This window comes from Giraffa tippelskirchi, chromosome 7 (assembly GCF_054371585.1).
Source record: "Giraffa tippelskirchi isolate mGirTip1 chromosome 7, T2T-mGirTip1v1.2.pri, whole genome shotgun sequence".
Lineage (NCBI taxonomy): Eukaryota > Metazoa > Chordata > Mammalia > Artiodactyla > Giraffidae > Giraffa > Giraffa tippelskirchi.
The window spans coordinates 22,521,174-22,537,940 of record NC_137281.1 but is presented as its reverse complement, the minus strand read 5'-3'; the positions used below and the strand labels follow the sequence as shown (position 1 = coordinate 22,537,940).

At 37.3% G+C, this 16,767-nt stretch overlaps 1 protein-coding gene across 2 annotated transcripts in view; it reads left to right on the top strand.

The window, feature by feature from the left end:
* The window catches only part of PHLPP2 (PH domain and leucine rich repeat protein phosphatase 2), a 60,870-nt gene that overhangs the window by 1,716 nt on the left and 42,387 nt on the right, over nt 1-16,767 (top strand). For both annotated transcript variants that reach the window (XM_081512551.1, XM_081512552.1), the window contains exons 2-3: nt 5,109-5,383; nt 15,142-15,275. In XM_081512551.1, coding sequence (XP_081368677.1) covers nt 5,109-5,383; nt 15,142-15,275 — 409 coding nt within the window. The remainder of the gene's footprint in view (nt 1-5,108; nt 5,384-15,141; nt 15,276-16,767) is intronic.

The following is a 16,767-nucleotide window of genomic DNA, read 5'->3' as shown; positions in this document are numbered from 1 at the left end:
CAGGAAAGGGCAAGTCTGAGAGATAGGTAATGCCCTCTGGCCTTGAAGGTAAACAGCCTTTGCTATTTTTACAGCAACTGTTTTTCCATGGGGAATGAGATGTGGGAGGGAAGGAATTGAGAAACAAGGTTCTTTATTGAAGATTCCCACTGTCCTACAGTTCCAGGAAGTGATCCAACCTACTACTGGGGTTCCAATCTGGAGGCCATTAGAAAGATTCCAGAAATTGATACTTATTCTAGTGCTGACCTGGTGGTATGGGAGACTAACATTGCATCCTTGCAAATAAATGGGATCGACTGAAGAATAGGTGCTGTGTGTTTTTTACAAACAAAAGTTGACTTCAGTAGCTAAGTGGTTGAATTTTGTGCCAGGTAAAGTGGGAAAGGAATATATAAGTAGAAGACTTTCAGAATCTGTCGTCTCCTACATACTCTTCTCCAAAAACCCTTTGAAAAAGACTTCTTTTTTGTAACTCTTCTATTGCTGTTCAGTCACTAAGTCGTGTCCAACTCTTTGCGACCCCATGGACTGTAGCGCGCTAGGCTCCTCTGTCCTTCGCTGTCTTCTGGAGTTTGCTCAAATTCATGTCCATTGAGTCAGTGATGCCATCTAATGATCTCCTCCTCTGCCACCCCCTTCTCTAATACTTAATATCAAATCATGAACATCAATTATAGCTAAGCTGGTGTAACTTAGCCAGATTAGATCTAGGGCTTCCTGGGTGGCTCAGTGGTAAAGATTCTGCCTGCGATACAGGATGCAGGAGTTCAATCCCTGGGCCAGGAAGATCCCCTGGAGGAGGGCATAGTAACCCATTCTGGTATTCTTGCCGGGAAAATCCCATGGACAGAGGAGCCTGGCACTATGATCCATGGGGTCACAAAGAGTAGGACACAACTGAAGTGACTAAGCATGCACACACCACTGTATGGAGTATTGGAAAATTTGATTCAGAATTTGGATTCAGAATCTTACTTAGCAAATTGCTATTTAGAATATAGTCTTTTATAACTGTAGTTGGATTATAAGTATGATATTTTTAATATTCTTTAAGATTATCAGGAGTATCCTTGAAACAAAAACTTCCAGATGTTTGCTATAGTTTGGCTTTTTTTTTTTTTTACTCAGTTCAGTCGCTCAGTCGTGTCCAACTCTTACTTTTTTACTGAGTCTGTATAATAAATGAAGTTATAGTTCATCAAGTCAGTGACTGCTATGAGACCTGTTTTTTCAATAGTAGTTTCAAGTTTTTATCAAAATGATGTGCACCTGTGGTTTTTAAAATCAATCACTACCAAAAAGATTTTAATGAACTGAAATATTCTTCCTCTCTTTATCTCTTCCATCCATTTCAAGATATTTCTTAGCATGTGTATTCCGAGATGAGCCCATATCATTCAAAAGTTTTGAATGCAGGAACACATCTCCTACTTTAGGATATTTCACAGTCTAGAGCTCACTGAATATGGAGAGTTACTTCAGTAGACCCTGTTCTACCATGCATATCTTAGAGTTAATTGTATGTGAACGTTTAATAGTTTATCACCTTTGAACTAATCAGAGCCAGCCCTCAATGTTGTCTTCATTTTTTAGAGGGTGGAAAGTGTAAAACTGAAGTAAGTACTTAGTTCATTGCTTACTCTGAAGATTTCTACTATCTAGAAATATCTTTAAATCTTAAATGTGCTGTTAATACACTTGTTTGATGGGAGGATGATTATGGTTGTGTTCCCTTTTAGAGAAGCTTGTCAATAGTTCTTATATAAGAAGAGTAAGTGAGGAAATAAAGTAGTCTCGATCTAGCAATTCCAGTGGAATAGTGATTCAAAAAACTGCAGGCATCTTAGAGGAGAGAACTGACCTTTCTAACACTTCCTTGATGGTTTAGGTAGTGGAGAAGGAAGCACTGGGTAATTCAACAGGGACTAATGATAGCTAAGGGCTTCCCTGATGGCTCAGTGGTAAAGAATCCGCCTGCAGTGCAAGAGACTCAGGTTCAATCCCTGGATTGGGAAGATTCCTTGGAGGAGGAGATGGCGATCTATTCCAGTATTCTTTCCAGTATTCTTGCCTGGAAAATCCCCTGGACAGAGGAGCCTGGTGGGCATGGTCCATGGGGTTGCAAAAGAATTGGACATGACTTAGCGACTAAACAATAATGATAGCTAACCAGTTCATCTAGATTTTTCCCAGAAGCCTATGCCTTGGTATCTAGGCCTTTGAATGCCCATTGAACAAGTTTAAGAGAATGATATCTAGTGAAGTTCTAACTCAGCAGTTTATTTTCATAGGGTGGAATATGTCATATAAAAGGAGATACATTCTTTGACCAACAACACGTGTGTTTCAGGAGCGTAACTTTCTTAAAGAATTTATGTATAGTCTTTTAAGGGAAATAGATATTCACATTAAAAAATAACTGTTAAGCATTCTCACTGAAGAAGAATCTTGGGTGAATTAATGTAATACCTCCTGGGGTCTGCCTTGACTTTTCTAAGATTGAGAAGGTTAGTGGGATATTGTTTGACCTTAAGTTTTTTTAAGGATTCTTTCTGATGGATTTGTGGAGTAGTGTCCATGGCCCTCTCGATAGCAGTGAGCAAACTTTCCACTGAAAATGCAGGGTTTCTTTGCGTAAATGTAGCTGTACCATATGGAACACTGTTTTCGGAGGATCAGTTGATCTTTCCCAAAGAATAAAAAATAAGAAATACTTAAAATCAGTTGATTAATTATGCACTGGTTAAGATTATTTAGTAGTGCAGATGTGATGGTCCCTGTGTTTATAAGTGCTCGAAAGCCCTTTGTTAATTCTGATATGTTCAGCTTTGAGAAAAAGCTCTTGATGAGAATAAAGAGACCTAGTTCCCACTTGTAGCAGGGCTTTGCTCTATTTATCTAAAGTTAGTATCAGTAATAATCCTCATGGTTTTGATTAGCCATACTCCAATCCTTAAGATCTATAAAATGATCAGTTTACCTATTATCCTACATTTAAGCAATGAAGCCACTCTCATTTCTTATTTTTCTTTCTCTCCACATGGGGAATACGTTGTTTTTCTTCCCTTTTCTTTATCATCTTCAGAGATTGAATTTTAGGTGCTACAGTTATCTTCAAATATTTAATCTCAGTAAGTACAAGAATAATATCAGCTTTATTATTGGTATTTCTGTTTTCCAGTGAGGAATATTAGCACAAGTATCTGCTTTGTGTCTGATACAAAGAAAAGATTATAAGATTTCCTATTAAAAAATGGAGATTTTTTTGCCCCAAGTTTATTCAGCTTCTTGCCAGAGCTAGTCAGGCTTCAGTACAGACCAGGGATAAATTTCTGTGATGTTAGCTGAGTTCTGGATGCGTCTCTGTGCCACCTAGGCTCTAAGGCACTATAATAGGTTCTCAGTATGCTGCTGCTGCTGCTAAGTCGCTTCAGTCGTGTCCGACTCTGTGCGACCCTATAGACGGCAGCCCAACAGGCTCCGCCGTCCCTAGGATTCTCCAGGCAAGAATACTGGAGTGGGTTGCCATTTCCTTCTCCAGTGCATGAAAGGGAAAAGTTAAAGTGAAGTCGCTCAGTCGTGTCCGACTCTTAGCGACCCCATCGACTAGAGCCTACCAGGCTCCTCCGTTCATGGGATTTTCCAGGCAAGAGTACTGGAGTGGGGTGCCATTGCCTTCTCTGGTTCTCAGTATAACAGAGGAGAAAATACCAAATAAATAATTAAAAACACATGGTGATTTACATAGTAGTGGAAGTATGTTTAAGGTGAAAAAGTTCTACTGTGGAGAGAGTAATTAATTCTTTCCAGATAGGAGGAGAAAATGGGAATGGGAGACATGGAAAACTCCATAGAGAGGGTGACATTTGAGTAATTTTGAGGAATAACTACTCAGGTGGACAAGATGGAGGAGGACTTTTCAGATAAGTCATGGAATTGTGAAATAGTTGGTGTTTGGGGGGAGTTGGATATGACTGAAACAGAGTGAAATGCAGTGGGGAGTGGTCCGGGAGAGGTACATCAGAGTAACTATTTGTGGAAATTGGTTTTTTTATTAAAGGGAATAGAAATGGCCCATTATAAAAATAGAGCAGGTAAATATTGATCTTTAGAGACTTCTTATGTTGCTGCAGCAATTGTTTTTGCTTTGAGATGAGGTGATTTTATAATGTATATGCATACCTAAGTTTTCAAATGCAACAGGAATTTTGTTTTTTTGAAGCATGAGAATGGAAAGAATATTTGTGCAGCATTATGTTGATTCTGTACTTGCTTATTTGGGATATAAGGCAGAGGATGAGGACCCTCTGCCTCAGATGTATATCTCCATCTGAAATGGAGATATACAAAAATGTTTATTGCAGCATTGTTTTTCACTATTGCCGACAATGAAAAATTAGAAACAAACTAAATGCCTTTAGCAGGAGAAGGAATAAATTTTGGTGTGTTCATACAGTGGAATGGTATTCAAAAGAATGAGCTGGGTGTAATATCACAGATATATTTCTAAACCAGTGTTGAATCAAGGGAAAAAAAATGAAAGGGTGAAACATACATATGTCAGGTTTTAGATACAGTTTTAAATTATGTAAAACAACATTAAATAGAGTTTATAGATGTGTACATATAGGGCAAATGTGAAAAAAATGCATGGAATGATAAACAGTAAGTGTAGTGGAGTGTTTGTTTCTGGGGAGAGAGAAGGGAAATGGGGTTTTAGGTAGTGGGTGGCTTTAGCTATATATGTAAGGTTGATTGTATATATGTTCTTTAGAATAATGATCTGAACTAAATTTGGCAAAATATAAAAGTTTGTGAAAGTTAGGTAGTAGGCATACTACTGTTGTTCTTGACGTTTTTCTGAAAACATAAAGAAAAAAAGAATCAGAAGATGATGGGCAGAGACATGAACAGCTGCCAGTAAAGAGAATGAAATTTTCTAGGTTAGGGATGGGCGTGGCAGGTGCAGAAGGCTCCTTGAGAGGAAGTGGTACCCAGCCGAGTATTGGTGAATAAGGAGTGGAAAGGTGGGGTGAGGACCAAATATGTCTAACTCAGTCGGACAGTTGGGCTAACAATTTCTTTTTCTTGACTCTTTTTTTTAGAGAAATATGAAGCGCAATGGGAGCAGAAATTGTTTGAATAGGAGAAGTAGGTTTGGTTCTCGAGAGAGAGACTGGCTGAGAGAAGATGTGAGGAGAGGCTGTGTTTACCTGTATGGAGCGGACACGACCACGGCCACTGCAACCACCACTTCCTCTGCTGCCCCCTCCTCCGACTTACATCTTGTCCTTTGCACAGTAGAGACACCAGCATCAGAAATCTGTGCTGGAGAGGGGAGGGAAAGTCTTTATTTGCAGCTTCATGGAGACCTGGTCAGGTGAGGTCAGAGTTTTACCATTCATTCTACTGCAGTATAAGTCATATGTGTTCCTGCTTGGAAGTGGGCTTTAGGATTTTATTCGTGCTGGAGCTGATGATGGTTATAGTCGCAAGGCTGGAAAATAGACTTGTCCTTAGAATGCTGACATTAGATTCCTTGAATTTAAAAAGTATTAGAGGAGGAAAAGTTGATAGTTACTTCATTTGGGTTACATCATAGGTTGAATATCTAAATTAACAATAAATAATTTTTTAAGTTTTATTTTCTTTTTAAAAAATTGTTTATTTATTTTTATTACTTTTGACTGTGCTGGATCTTCATTACTGTGCACAGGCTTGCTCTAGTTGTGGCGAGCCAGAGCCACTCTCTAGTTGCGCTGCATGGGCTTCTTATTGCAGTGGCTTTTCTTGTCGTGGATCATGGGCTCTAAGGCACATGGGCTCAGTAGTTGTGGTGCGTGGGCTTAGTTGCTCCGCAGCATGTGGGATCTTCCCAGATCAGGGATAGAACCTGTGTCGCCTATGTTGCAAGACAGAGTCTTACACTGAACCACCAGGGAAGTACCTGAAGTTTTATTTTTTTAAGTGATATAGGTAAATAGAATGAAATAAAAAGGTGTAAAAGGAAATAGAGAATGGCAAGTACCTATGCTCATGCATGAGTATGTGTCACTATTTGTATATAAATTTTTAAAACTGATGGTGCTATATGCAATACGTTGTCAACTTACTGTCTTAGATACCTTTCCATATTAATATTTTTTTCATATTAATATTTTATAATTTTTGTTTATTTAATGGCTACATGGTATTCCATTCTACAAGTCTACCATAAATTTAGCCAGTCTCCTATTAGTGGGCATGTAGGTTGTTAGCAGTTGTTTTTTACTACAGGCACTGCTGCAGTGAATATCCTTGTACCGGTGATATTTCTCCCACGTGGAAGTCATCTTAGGAATGGAATTGCTGTCTCAAAGGATATGTGCATTTTTTATTGTGATAGATATTGTCAAATTCCTCTTCATAGAAGTTATACTTTGATGAATAATGTAAAAGTACACCTATTTCCCTCTTACTTTCTCCAGAACACGTTAATGTTAAATTTTACATGTTTTGACATCCTCATGCATGAGCACATACTTGATTGTGAATAGAAATGATTGTCAACAGTTTTTAGAGAATTGTAAATTCAGCATTCCAAGGACAAATCTTTTTTCAAGCCTAAATACTTAAATGTTTGGAAATCTGATAGGAATTTTGTTATTTTAATTTTCATTTATGTGATAGAGTGAGGTTGAGCATATTTTCATAAGCTTAAAAGCCATTTGTGTTTTCCTTAAAATCTTATTTAAATGCTAAGAAACAAAGTAGTCTTATACTGTGCATGTGAACTCTTTGATTCAGCTTTAAAAATAAAAAACAACTATTAGCTCTTTGAGTTAGACCTCAGATAAGAGCTCCTTAAGTGCCTTTCTCGCCTCCCTTTTCTCAGTAATAAGTAAATGTCTCCAAACAGAATTTCAAAACTGTGGATTCAATACTGTTGAAAGTGAGAAAGGAGGCTCCCGCTTCCACCTAAAAATGTGGTAATAATAGTAACACATTTAGCTGAGCTAAAAATTGATACCATTTTAAAAGTCTGAACTGAGGTTTATTATGTGTTCCTTTTAGAAATTGGACTAATTCCTGAAAAAGTAGATTAGCACTTGAATGTTTTCCTTGTTCACCAGTTAACTACATTTCCTAAATCCATTTGTAAAACGAAAGGATCAGACTGGGTGATCCTTAGGCTTTTCTAAATCTTAACACTGATTCCGATCTAATTTTATCAGGTGGAAAGCCTTGACCTACATTATAGCTGGTAGTGACTGATGGAGTTCAAGTATTTAAACCTTAGACTTACTCATCTGTATACCAATGTGTATGTATACAGAGATATTAGAAAAGTGGAGAAAAGCCCCCTAGAATTGGCTTGCTACTACTAATTGTATTGTTAGTTAAGAGTCCAAATGCAATACAATTTACTTTTTGTGAGCGAGTGTAGCTTTGATAATTTTGTAATGAAATAGCTCTTTGGAAACAAAACAATGAATTGATTACAAAATAATGAAAACACTATTGAACTGTGGTTTGAAGATATGAATATATTTTTTCCTTTTTTTAAAATTAAAAAAAATTTAAATGTTTTATACAATTTTTAAAGGTTGCACTCTATTTACAGTTATTACAAAATATTGGCTGTATTCCCTGTGTTGTACAATACATCCTTATAGCATGTTTTATACCCAATAGTTTGTACCTCCTACTCTCCCACCCCTATATTGCCCTGCCAAACCTCCTCCTACCCCCTCACTGGTAACCACTAGTTTCTTCTCTGTATCTATGAGTCTGCTTCTTTTTTGTTACATTCACTAGTTTTGTTGTGTTTTTTTAGATTCCATGTATAAGTGGTATCATACAGTATTTGAGATACAAATATATTTTCTTTGCTTGAATAGGAGATAAAGAAGTCTCAGCTAGCCAAAGAAACAATGATAATGATGATGATAGATTTTAGCTAACATTAAGTGCTTTCTTTTGCTAGTTAGCAGGCTTAACTGCTTTATGCATTTTTTTCTCCTTAACTCCTCATAGTAACTGTAAGAGAGGTAGGATTATTCCTTCTCAGTGATGAAAATTGAGGCTTTTTGAGAGGTCTGGTAGTGTGTTCAATGTCAGGCAATATCTCTGCTTTAATAACTTTTTTGCTGTTTATTGAAGTGTAGTTTATGATCACGGTAGAGATTTTGGAAAAAATGTACAGAGAAATAATAATTTCCAATGCTTAGACTTTTAGTAGATTATCTCATTTAATCCTCATGACAGTTTTGTGAGATAAATACTCTCCCCATTTTATAGATGAGGAAAATGAGTCTTAAAAGGGTTAATCATTTCATCTAGAATCACTCAGCTAGTAAGTGAGACCTGGAATTTGAACTCTAGATTCTGACACTAGCTTCCATATATTGCCTTCCCCTTCCCCCAACACCCTGACATTTTTTTCCAGATCTTTTTCGAAATGAGTAGGTGTGTCTAATTTTTAAAAATTAAATAGTTGGACCCATACCATTTATTTATTCAATTTTATTTACTGCTTACCTCAACTAATTTCCTTGTGTCATTAAAAATCCCTTAGATACCAGTTTTAATAGTCACAGAATACTCTATTTTATGCATATGTTGTAACTTATTTGAAACTTGAGAACTAATATGCAATAATGGCTTAGAGCTTGGGTTCTGGATTGAGAGCTTGTGGGTTCAAACCCTGGCTCAGACTGTTAACTGTGCAAGTGACCTAATGCTTTGTCTTCAATTGACTAATCTATACAACGGAGGATGATAATATTTATATTATAGAGTTATCCGAGGGTTAAATAAATTATACATGTTATGAAGATTAAATGAGTTTATACTTTTTTTTGTAAGGCTTCTTAAACTCTAATGTCCACCTGGGGAGCTTGTTCAAATACAGATTCCGATTCAGTGGCTCTGGGGTCTGTCTGTATTCTGTTGAGCTCCTACGTGATGTGCTACATTTTGAGTCGCAAGGAAGTAAAGTACTTAAAATGATGCCTGTACCTAGTTAGTGTTAACCTCTTTGGGTTGCTTCAGGTCATTCAACACTCAGAAGTAGTGTGATAACTAAACTTTGCCCATGAACCTTTTTTTTTTCTCCCCATGAATCTTAAATTGTTGATTTCCATGGGGCTGGGTCCTAGAAATGGGATTATTGGCACTAAAATTACCCCATTATTTTTCCTAAATCATCCATGATTTTCTTCTTTCCTTACTCTTTTTTAGTTATGGACTTGTCACTTGAATTTAACTGAGGGGTTATGAATTTATAGAATTTTAGCACTCAAAGGAACCTGAGAGAGATACCTACTAGGAAAGTGAACCCAACCTAACAGCCCTACCACCTCCTGCCCTTTCCATCTGGGAATATGAATGGGGGCCTCACTTTTGTCGTCACAACTACAGGAGTGAATTACCAGCATTTATGGAACAAGGACCAGAGAGCCTTAATATCCTCAATGTGTGCGAAAGTCTTGTACAGCAAAAATTGTCCTGCCTAAAAGGCTAGCAACTTCCCTGTGGGAGTCACAGAAACCATTTTCCTTCGTTTTATAGATATGAAACCGAGGTCTGGAGAGGTCAGGTCCACAACACATTCCTGCAGCTGCTTCGTGCTAGAGCTGTAGCTGGAACACAGGTGTCCTGTCTCCCAGTCCAGTGTTCTTTACATAATATTTGGTCTGTCTGTTTTATTGGACTGTTTAAGTGATAAATGACTCACTAGTGAAGCTTAGTGTGATCAGTGCCTTCTCTTTGAAAAGTTGTAACAACATTACCTTAACAAAATGAAATGCCCTTTGGCTCATGGTCATATATTTACTTTTATTTTTAGTCATCAAAATGACTAAGATTTCGGTGGCTGATACACTATTTTTAAAGATAAGTTAATAATTGATAAGATATGTCTAGCAGAAAGTTACACCTTTCGATTTGGAATCCTGAGTTGTAATTCCTTTACTATCACTGACTTGCTGGGTGACCTCTTACAAGTGTCTGAAGTTTCGTTTCCCATATTTCAACATTAAAAAAGGGAGTTGAAAGTCCTGTTTCAGAATACATATTGAGCTGATTAACTCTGAGGAAGGAAAAAGATTATTTTTGTTTTGTTTCATATTTCTGTACTATTTTAAACTATAAAAGAAATGTGTTATACATTAACTAATTTGTCTTTTATTAAAGCTTGTGTTCTTACATTTTAGTTTTTCACTTCTGAAACCAGTGTGTATTTTACATTTGTTGGTAGGTTGTAGTCTAATTGGCGGTGTTTTTTTTCTTAATGGTTATTGCAATGCCATCTGGTTTACTGCGATACAGTTCTGACACTAACCACCCAGACTTTGCACAGACTTCCTTCACAAGTTAAAGGACATTACACCTGCAGCTATCAGAACGTTATTGCACCCCTTCAGGTTCAGTAATTCACTAGAATGTCTCACCGAACTCAAGGAAGCAGTATTTAAGATTACTATTTAAGTATAGGTGTTAGTCGCTCAGTCATGTCTGATTCTTTGTAACCCCAAGGACTGTGGCCCACCAGGCTCCTCTGTCTATGGAATTCTCCAGGCAAGAATACTGGAGTGGGTAGCCATTCCCTTCTCCAGGGGATCTTCCCAAACCAGGGATTGATTCTCTATTGTCTGAGCCAAATGAATACACACATAGGGAACATCCGTGTTACCCTCCCAGCACATGAGTGTGTTCATCCACCAGGAAGCTTCAGTACAGAGTTTTTGTTGAGTTATAGGGTAGGATTGATTGATTTAATCATTGATCATGTGCTTGAACTCAAATTTAAATCTCCAGCCCTCTCCTCCCCCAAGGTCGGGCTCATGTCAAGCCCCAAGCCTCTTTTCAGGAGGTTGGTCTTTCTGACACAGCCCCCATCCTGTGTCAGCTCATCTCTTAGCATAAACTGACAGGTGATCCAAGGGGCTTGTGAATAACTAAGACACTCTCATTACTCAGGAAATTTCAAGAATTTAGAATCCCCCTCACAGAAACCAGGGACTACAAAGACTAGCAGGATTCTTATACAACAGTGACGCATAAAAATAGTGTATCTTTGAAATGATGATGTATCAGACTAATGATGTACAGTAATTTTAAAACATAACTTTTTGCATTCTTAGTATACGTTAACATAGGAAGTACTTTGAACTCTCTTCTGCGTAAATTATTTTAACTACATTTAAAAATAATAATTCGCCTAAAGGCGAGGCTTTGTAAGGAAATTGACACAGGTTCAAACCCTGATGCCATATGTAGTAATTATGCAACTCTCTCTTTTAGTTATTTCCTAGTTTTGTAAAATGTGAGACACTTCCAGCCAGATGTGGAGTAAACATTCATCAAAGTATCCTTGTTTTCTGTATCATTATATGTATAGTTGGTCTTAAAAGTTTGCCGATTTTACCTTATTGGCCAGAAATTGAGCTTTAACCTGACTTTGATGAGTAAAATGCTGCTCTGTGCTGTGTTAGGGTCTTGGATACAATGGGTTGGGTTGCAAGAATGTACTCCCACTATTAACTAGAGTTCTTGTGGAGTAATTGTTGTTGTTCAGTCACGGGGCCTCTTTGGGACCCCATGGATTGTATAGCACACCGGATTCCTCTGTCTTCCACTGTATCCTGGAGTTTGCTCAGTTTCATGTTCCTTGATGTGGAGTGATCCCTGAAATGAAACTTACTCTTCTCTTACCTGTAACTTAACTGTGGGCACTGTTCAGAATAACTGTTGGCTAAGAGCTACACAGGCTAGTCCATAGAGTTGCAAAGAGTTGGACGCAATTGAAGAGACTTAGCACGCAAGAGCTACAAACACTGTTGATAGCATTACTGTATTGGTTGGCTGGTTTGGAGAAAAATAACCACATGCACACATGTTCAGATTTACAAGGACTATTGTAGCTTCTGGAAGCCCAAGAAGCACACTGTTAACAATAGTCTTATTGTCTCTTCTTAAAGCCTTAACGGAAGTATTTCAAATGATGAATGGAACCTTTCTTTGCTAACATATTCTGTCTTACACCTGTTTTGCAATACATGTATTTCCTTTGATTTGTGAGAGATTTAACACATAGCTAATTAGCAGCCTGTTAAACTTTTGGAACTTTGAAACACAGAATTGATCCGTAAGCATATTATAGCATTTTCCCTCCCCCATACTCTCTACTCCCTTAAGCAGATGAGTTTAATGAGTAAATGGAATTAGTCCCTCGTTTTACTTGTTTTTGCAGTTCTTGAAATATTTCTTGTTTGCTGCTCATTTATGCTAATTGATGAGAGCAGATGTGGAGATTCTCTTTAGTTTTTTTCCCTCTCCCCCAGGGAAAATACTTTCTTTTGGTGGAAACAGAAAGGGTTTCCAAAATCTACAGAGCCTTTTAAGATCAGGAAATCTGATGATGCAAAATATGTTAGGATATTTCCAATTTTCTTGGTTTTCCAGAGAGAAATAAGAAAACTGAGCTGATAAGATAGAGCTTGAAAGTAAAATTTCTTGGTCTTGAATATGTGATCATTATAGTTACATGATAGTATATATATATATATATAGTCATATATATACACCATATATGTGGAATTTTAGTTAAATACATTGAACTCTGTATCCAGAAATAATAACAGTGTTTAGGTAGAATTGGTATTATACTAGAAAGATGTCTTAGATACGTCATAGACCCCTGAGTTGTAAAATACCCTAAAGATCATCTGGCCTGACTTGATTCCTAGAGCAGACTCTTCTAAATTGTCTGTGACAGGTGGCTCTCTCTGAGCTATTTTGATGGACAGTCTGTTTCATTATTGGGCACCTCTAATTATTAAGGTTCTGCCTCATTTTTAATCCAAGTCTACCTGTGCAGCTTCTTCTCACTGGTCATAGTCCCTTTCTTTGGATCAATCTAGACTAAATCTAATAACCATTCTTGACATGGAAAGACGGAGCTGTTTATGCCCCTTGTCACCCTGTCTTCAGCTTAATCCTTCAGCCAGTCTTTCTGTTACATGACTAATTGACCCCTCCAGGATAGTTTATTAGAAGTCTCTCTTAAAGTTTATCCTTCTTTGAAGGCTTCTACCATTGTATGAAGAAGGTGCCCAGTATTGTCACAGCCCTTTGTGGACTTTTCTTTTAATTGATTAGAGATTCATTGTAACTGATGTTTTTATTCTGAAAAGTATATTTTCCATTTCTGTTAAATTCAGTATTTGCTGGTCTTTGTAGGCTTTTAGTTCTTTGGTCATTCCCCACGTAGTAGTTCTGAGTTTACAGAAGCTGGAAGTCAGAACTGAGCCAGGAGGGTCAGGAGGGGCCGCATTGTGGCTTTTATTTTTGTCTTTTTTTTTTATTTGTATGCATCAGTATGATTTCCATTTATACATTATCATTTTTTTACAGTTGTTTATATTTCACTTTGTAGTATTCTCATGTTTTTAAAAAGTAAATCTTATTGCCAACTAGTATCTTCTAGTTCTTGAACCACAAAACACAGATCCTTCATGTCTTTATGCCTTGATGGAAGGTGTATCATGTTTCTTGTGATTAATACAAGTCTTTAAGTTTTCTAAACAGAATCCTTTTAAAGAGTGATGTTCTTCAAGATCTTTTAAACACATAGGTTTTCCTATACTTGTTTTTTGATTGTTGTTTCAGTTGGGGGGACATTCTATTTTTATTCTCATTAAAATGTTATTCCATTCCTAAGAATTTTTCAAATAATAATTGTCAGTACATTATCGAACACTACTACATGTGAAATAATTTGCTAAGCCCTTTGTGTACTGTATGATATCTTCTTATAAGCAAATAAATAAATACTTCTAGTAACAACCCTGTGAGTTAGGCACTGTTGTCATTCCCATTATGCTGGTGAGGAATAAGTCAGTGACGTTAAATAACTTGTCTAAGGACACACATAAGTTGATAAGGGGCAGAAGTAAGACTCAGACCTAGGCAGTCTGACTTTTGGAGTTCATGCTCTCAGCTGCTGTATTTGTTATAAGTGTTTGCTTTCTCCTAAAATAATTGTAAATGAGGCATTAAGTTTATGTGATTTTAAAATATGCAGTATCCCCAGAAGCCACAAATGATTACTGACATTCTGGCTTTTCCTTGCTTTCATTCAGAACCATGTAACAGAATGATTTCTGGGTAATTACTGAGCAGTTCATTCCTAACTTTTTTGGAAAAATCCATCTATGAAGCCAGAGGTCAGCAACCCAAAGTCTCCATTTTTAATTGTGTTGCAGCTTATGTGAAATCAGTTATGGCCGAGTATAATCTTTTACATCTCATAGTTTTGATGCCTGTAAGTTTGAACCAGAGGTTCTCAAAGGACCCTCTGAGGGTCTCTGAGATTCTTTAAAGAGGTTCATGAGGTCAAAACTATTTCATAATAATAATGGGGTATTAATTTTCTTTTTAATTCTTAGTCTCATAAGCATATAGTGGAGATTTCTAGAGGCTACATATCTTAGAGCTTATCTGTCTTCCATTAAACCAGTTATTAAAGAGATTTACAAAGTGCTGAACAGTATAAGTCTTATCACTACATTTGTACTATAGTTTTCAGAAAATATTTGTTAACATGTAATGGGTAGAGTTGACTCATTGGAAAAGACCCTGATTCTGGGAAGGATTGGGGGCAGGAGGAGAAGGGGATGACTGAGGATAAGAAGTCCATCACCGACTCGATGGACATGGGTTTGGGTAGACTCCAGGAGTTGGTGATGGACAGGGAGGCCTGGCGTGCTGCGGTTCATGGGGTCTCAAAGAGTCGGACACGACTGAGCGACTGAACTGAACTGAATGGGTTTATTGTTATTTAAAAATGAATAAATATTTAGAAATTCTTAATTTTAGTTTCTCAGTAAATAAGTAGATAAATGTTAATAGATATACCCCATATAAGTATCAATAGATAAACCCTATGTAAACAAAAGCTCTTTGGGGGCCTCAAAGACTACAGAGGGAGAGGGATCCTGAGACCAGAAACTTTGAGCACCACTAGTTGTATCATAAGATATTAAAGAAAATTGATATAGAAGTAAAAATCTAGAGCATATTGGAAGATTTTAAAAATCAAATAAGGTGTGTTTATAACTTACCAAATATTTTTCTTCTGAATTGTGTAAGCAGGAGACTGGAACCTACCGAACGACCTCTTCAGATTGTTTATGATTACTTATCCAGGCTGGGGTTTGACGACCCTGCACGAATACAAGAGGAGGCAGCAAATCCTGACCTTGGCTGTATGCTCCGATTTTATGGTGGTAAGAATTTTTCAGTGGCTCTGTGAATATATTAACTACTTTAAAAAAAACAACTTTTTGTTTTGTATTACAGTATAGCCAGTTAACAATGTTGTGATAGTTTCGGGTGAACAGCAAAAGCACTCAGTCAATCATATACGTGTATCCATTCTTCCCCCAATCTCCTCACCTGTCCAGGTGGCCACATAACATTGAGCAGAGTTCCCTGTGCTTTATAGAAGGTCTTTGTTGGTTATCCATTTTAAATATAGCATTAACTATATTTAATTGATTATTTGTACCTGTAACTTCAGCCTTTTAAAAATATTTTATGCAAAGCTTCCTTAACTAAGGCAGTCAGAAAACAACAGCAAAAGTCTTCTCTTTTTATTTTTGCTCTTTTTGTTCTAGTGTTTTGCTGACTTCCAGAATTATTATGTACCTTTGCCAGCATCTTGATCAAATCATAGCTTTAGTTTCAGATTTTCAAATTCCTTATAAGGTTCATGAACTTCTGGATAGTTCGAGAATGTTAAGAAGTAGGTGGTTATTATATATGACTTAACATTTGATGGACTCATCAGATGTGTATACTGTTGAATTTAGTAAGCTTTATTTTTTTTTAGGGTTGTTTTTCCTTTCAGTGTATGAGTCTTGCACCTCCTTGGTTAAATTTATCCTAAGTACTTTATTTTTTTTTTTAAAAAATGTTATTTATTTTTTTATTTTTGGTTGCGTTGGTCTTTCGTTGCTGTGTGCAGGCTTTCTCTAGTTGCAGAGAGCAGGGGCTAGTTTCTAGTTGTGGTGTGTGGGTTTCCATCGCAGTGGTTTCTCTTGTTGTGGAGCATAGGCTCTAGGTAAGCAGGCTTCAGTAGTTGTGGCTCACAGGCTCTAGAGTGCAGGCTCAGTAGCTGTGGTACATGGGCTTAGTTGCCCCACAGCATGTGGAATCGTCCTGGACCGGGGCTTGAACCTGTGTCACCTCCATTGGCAGGTGGATTCTTAACCACTAGACCACCAGGGAAGCCCTGAGATAGTACTCTTTATATTGGCTGAAGCTGTATAGACTTGCGTGGGGCTGGAAGATTCACTTCTAACACGGCTCACTCATGTGGCTGTTGGTAAAGGCCCCAGTTCTCACCAGCTTTTGGCAGGAGATCTCAGTTCCTCCCTATGTGGACCCCTCTCTCGAGCTGCATAACTATCTTCATGTTGTGGCAGCTAACTGCCCCCAGCGATGAGACACACACACATGCACATGAGCGTGTACATACATGTGTATGCAAACACACACACGGGCTTCAGTTTTTTATGATCTAGTTTCATAAGTCACCATTATTTTTACCACTTTCTGTTCATTAGAATTGTGTCGCCAAAAACAGCACACGCTGTTGAGTGGAGAATTAGGCCTCACCTTTTGAAGGAAGGAGTATTAAAGAATTTGAAGTATTTTTTGAAGCAAATACTAATAGCTTATCAGTCAGCTTTCAATATTTCATGTGTAGAGCCTTTG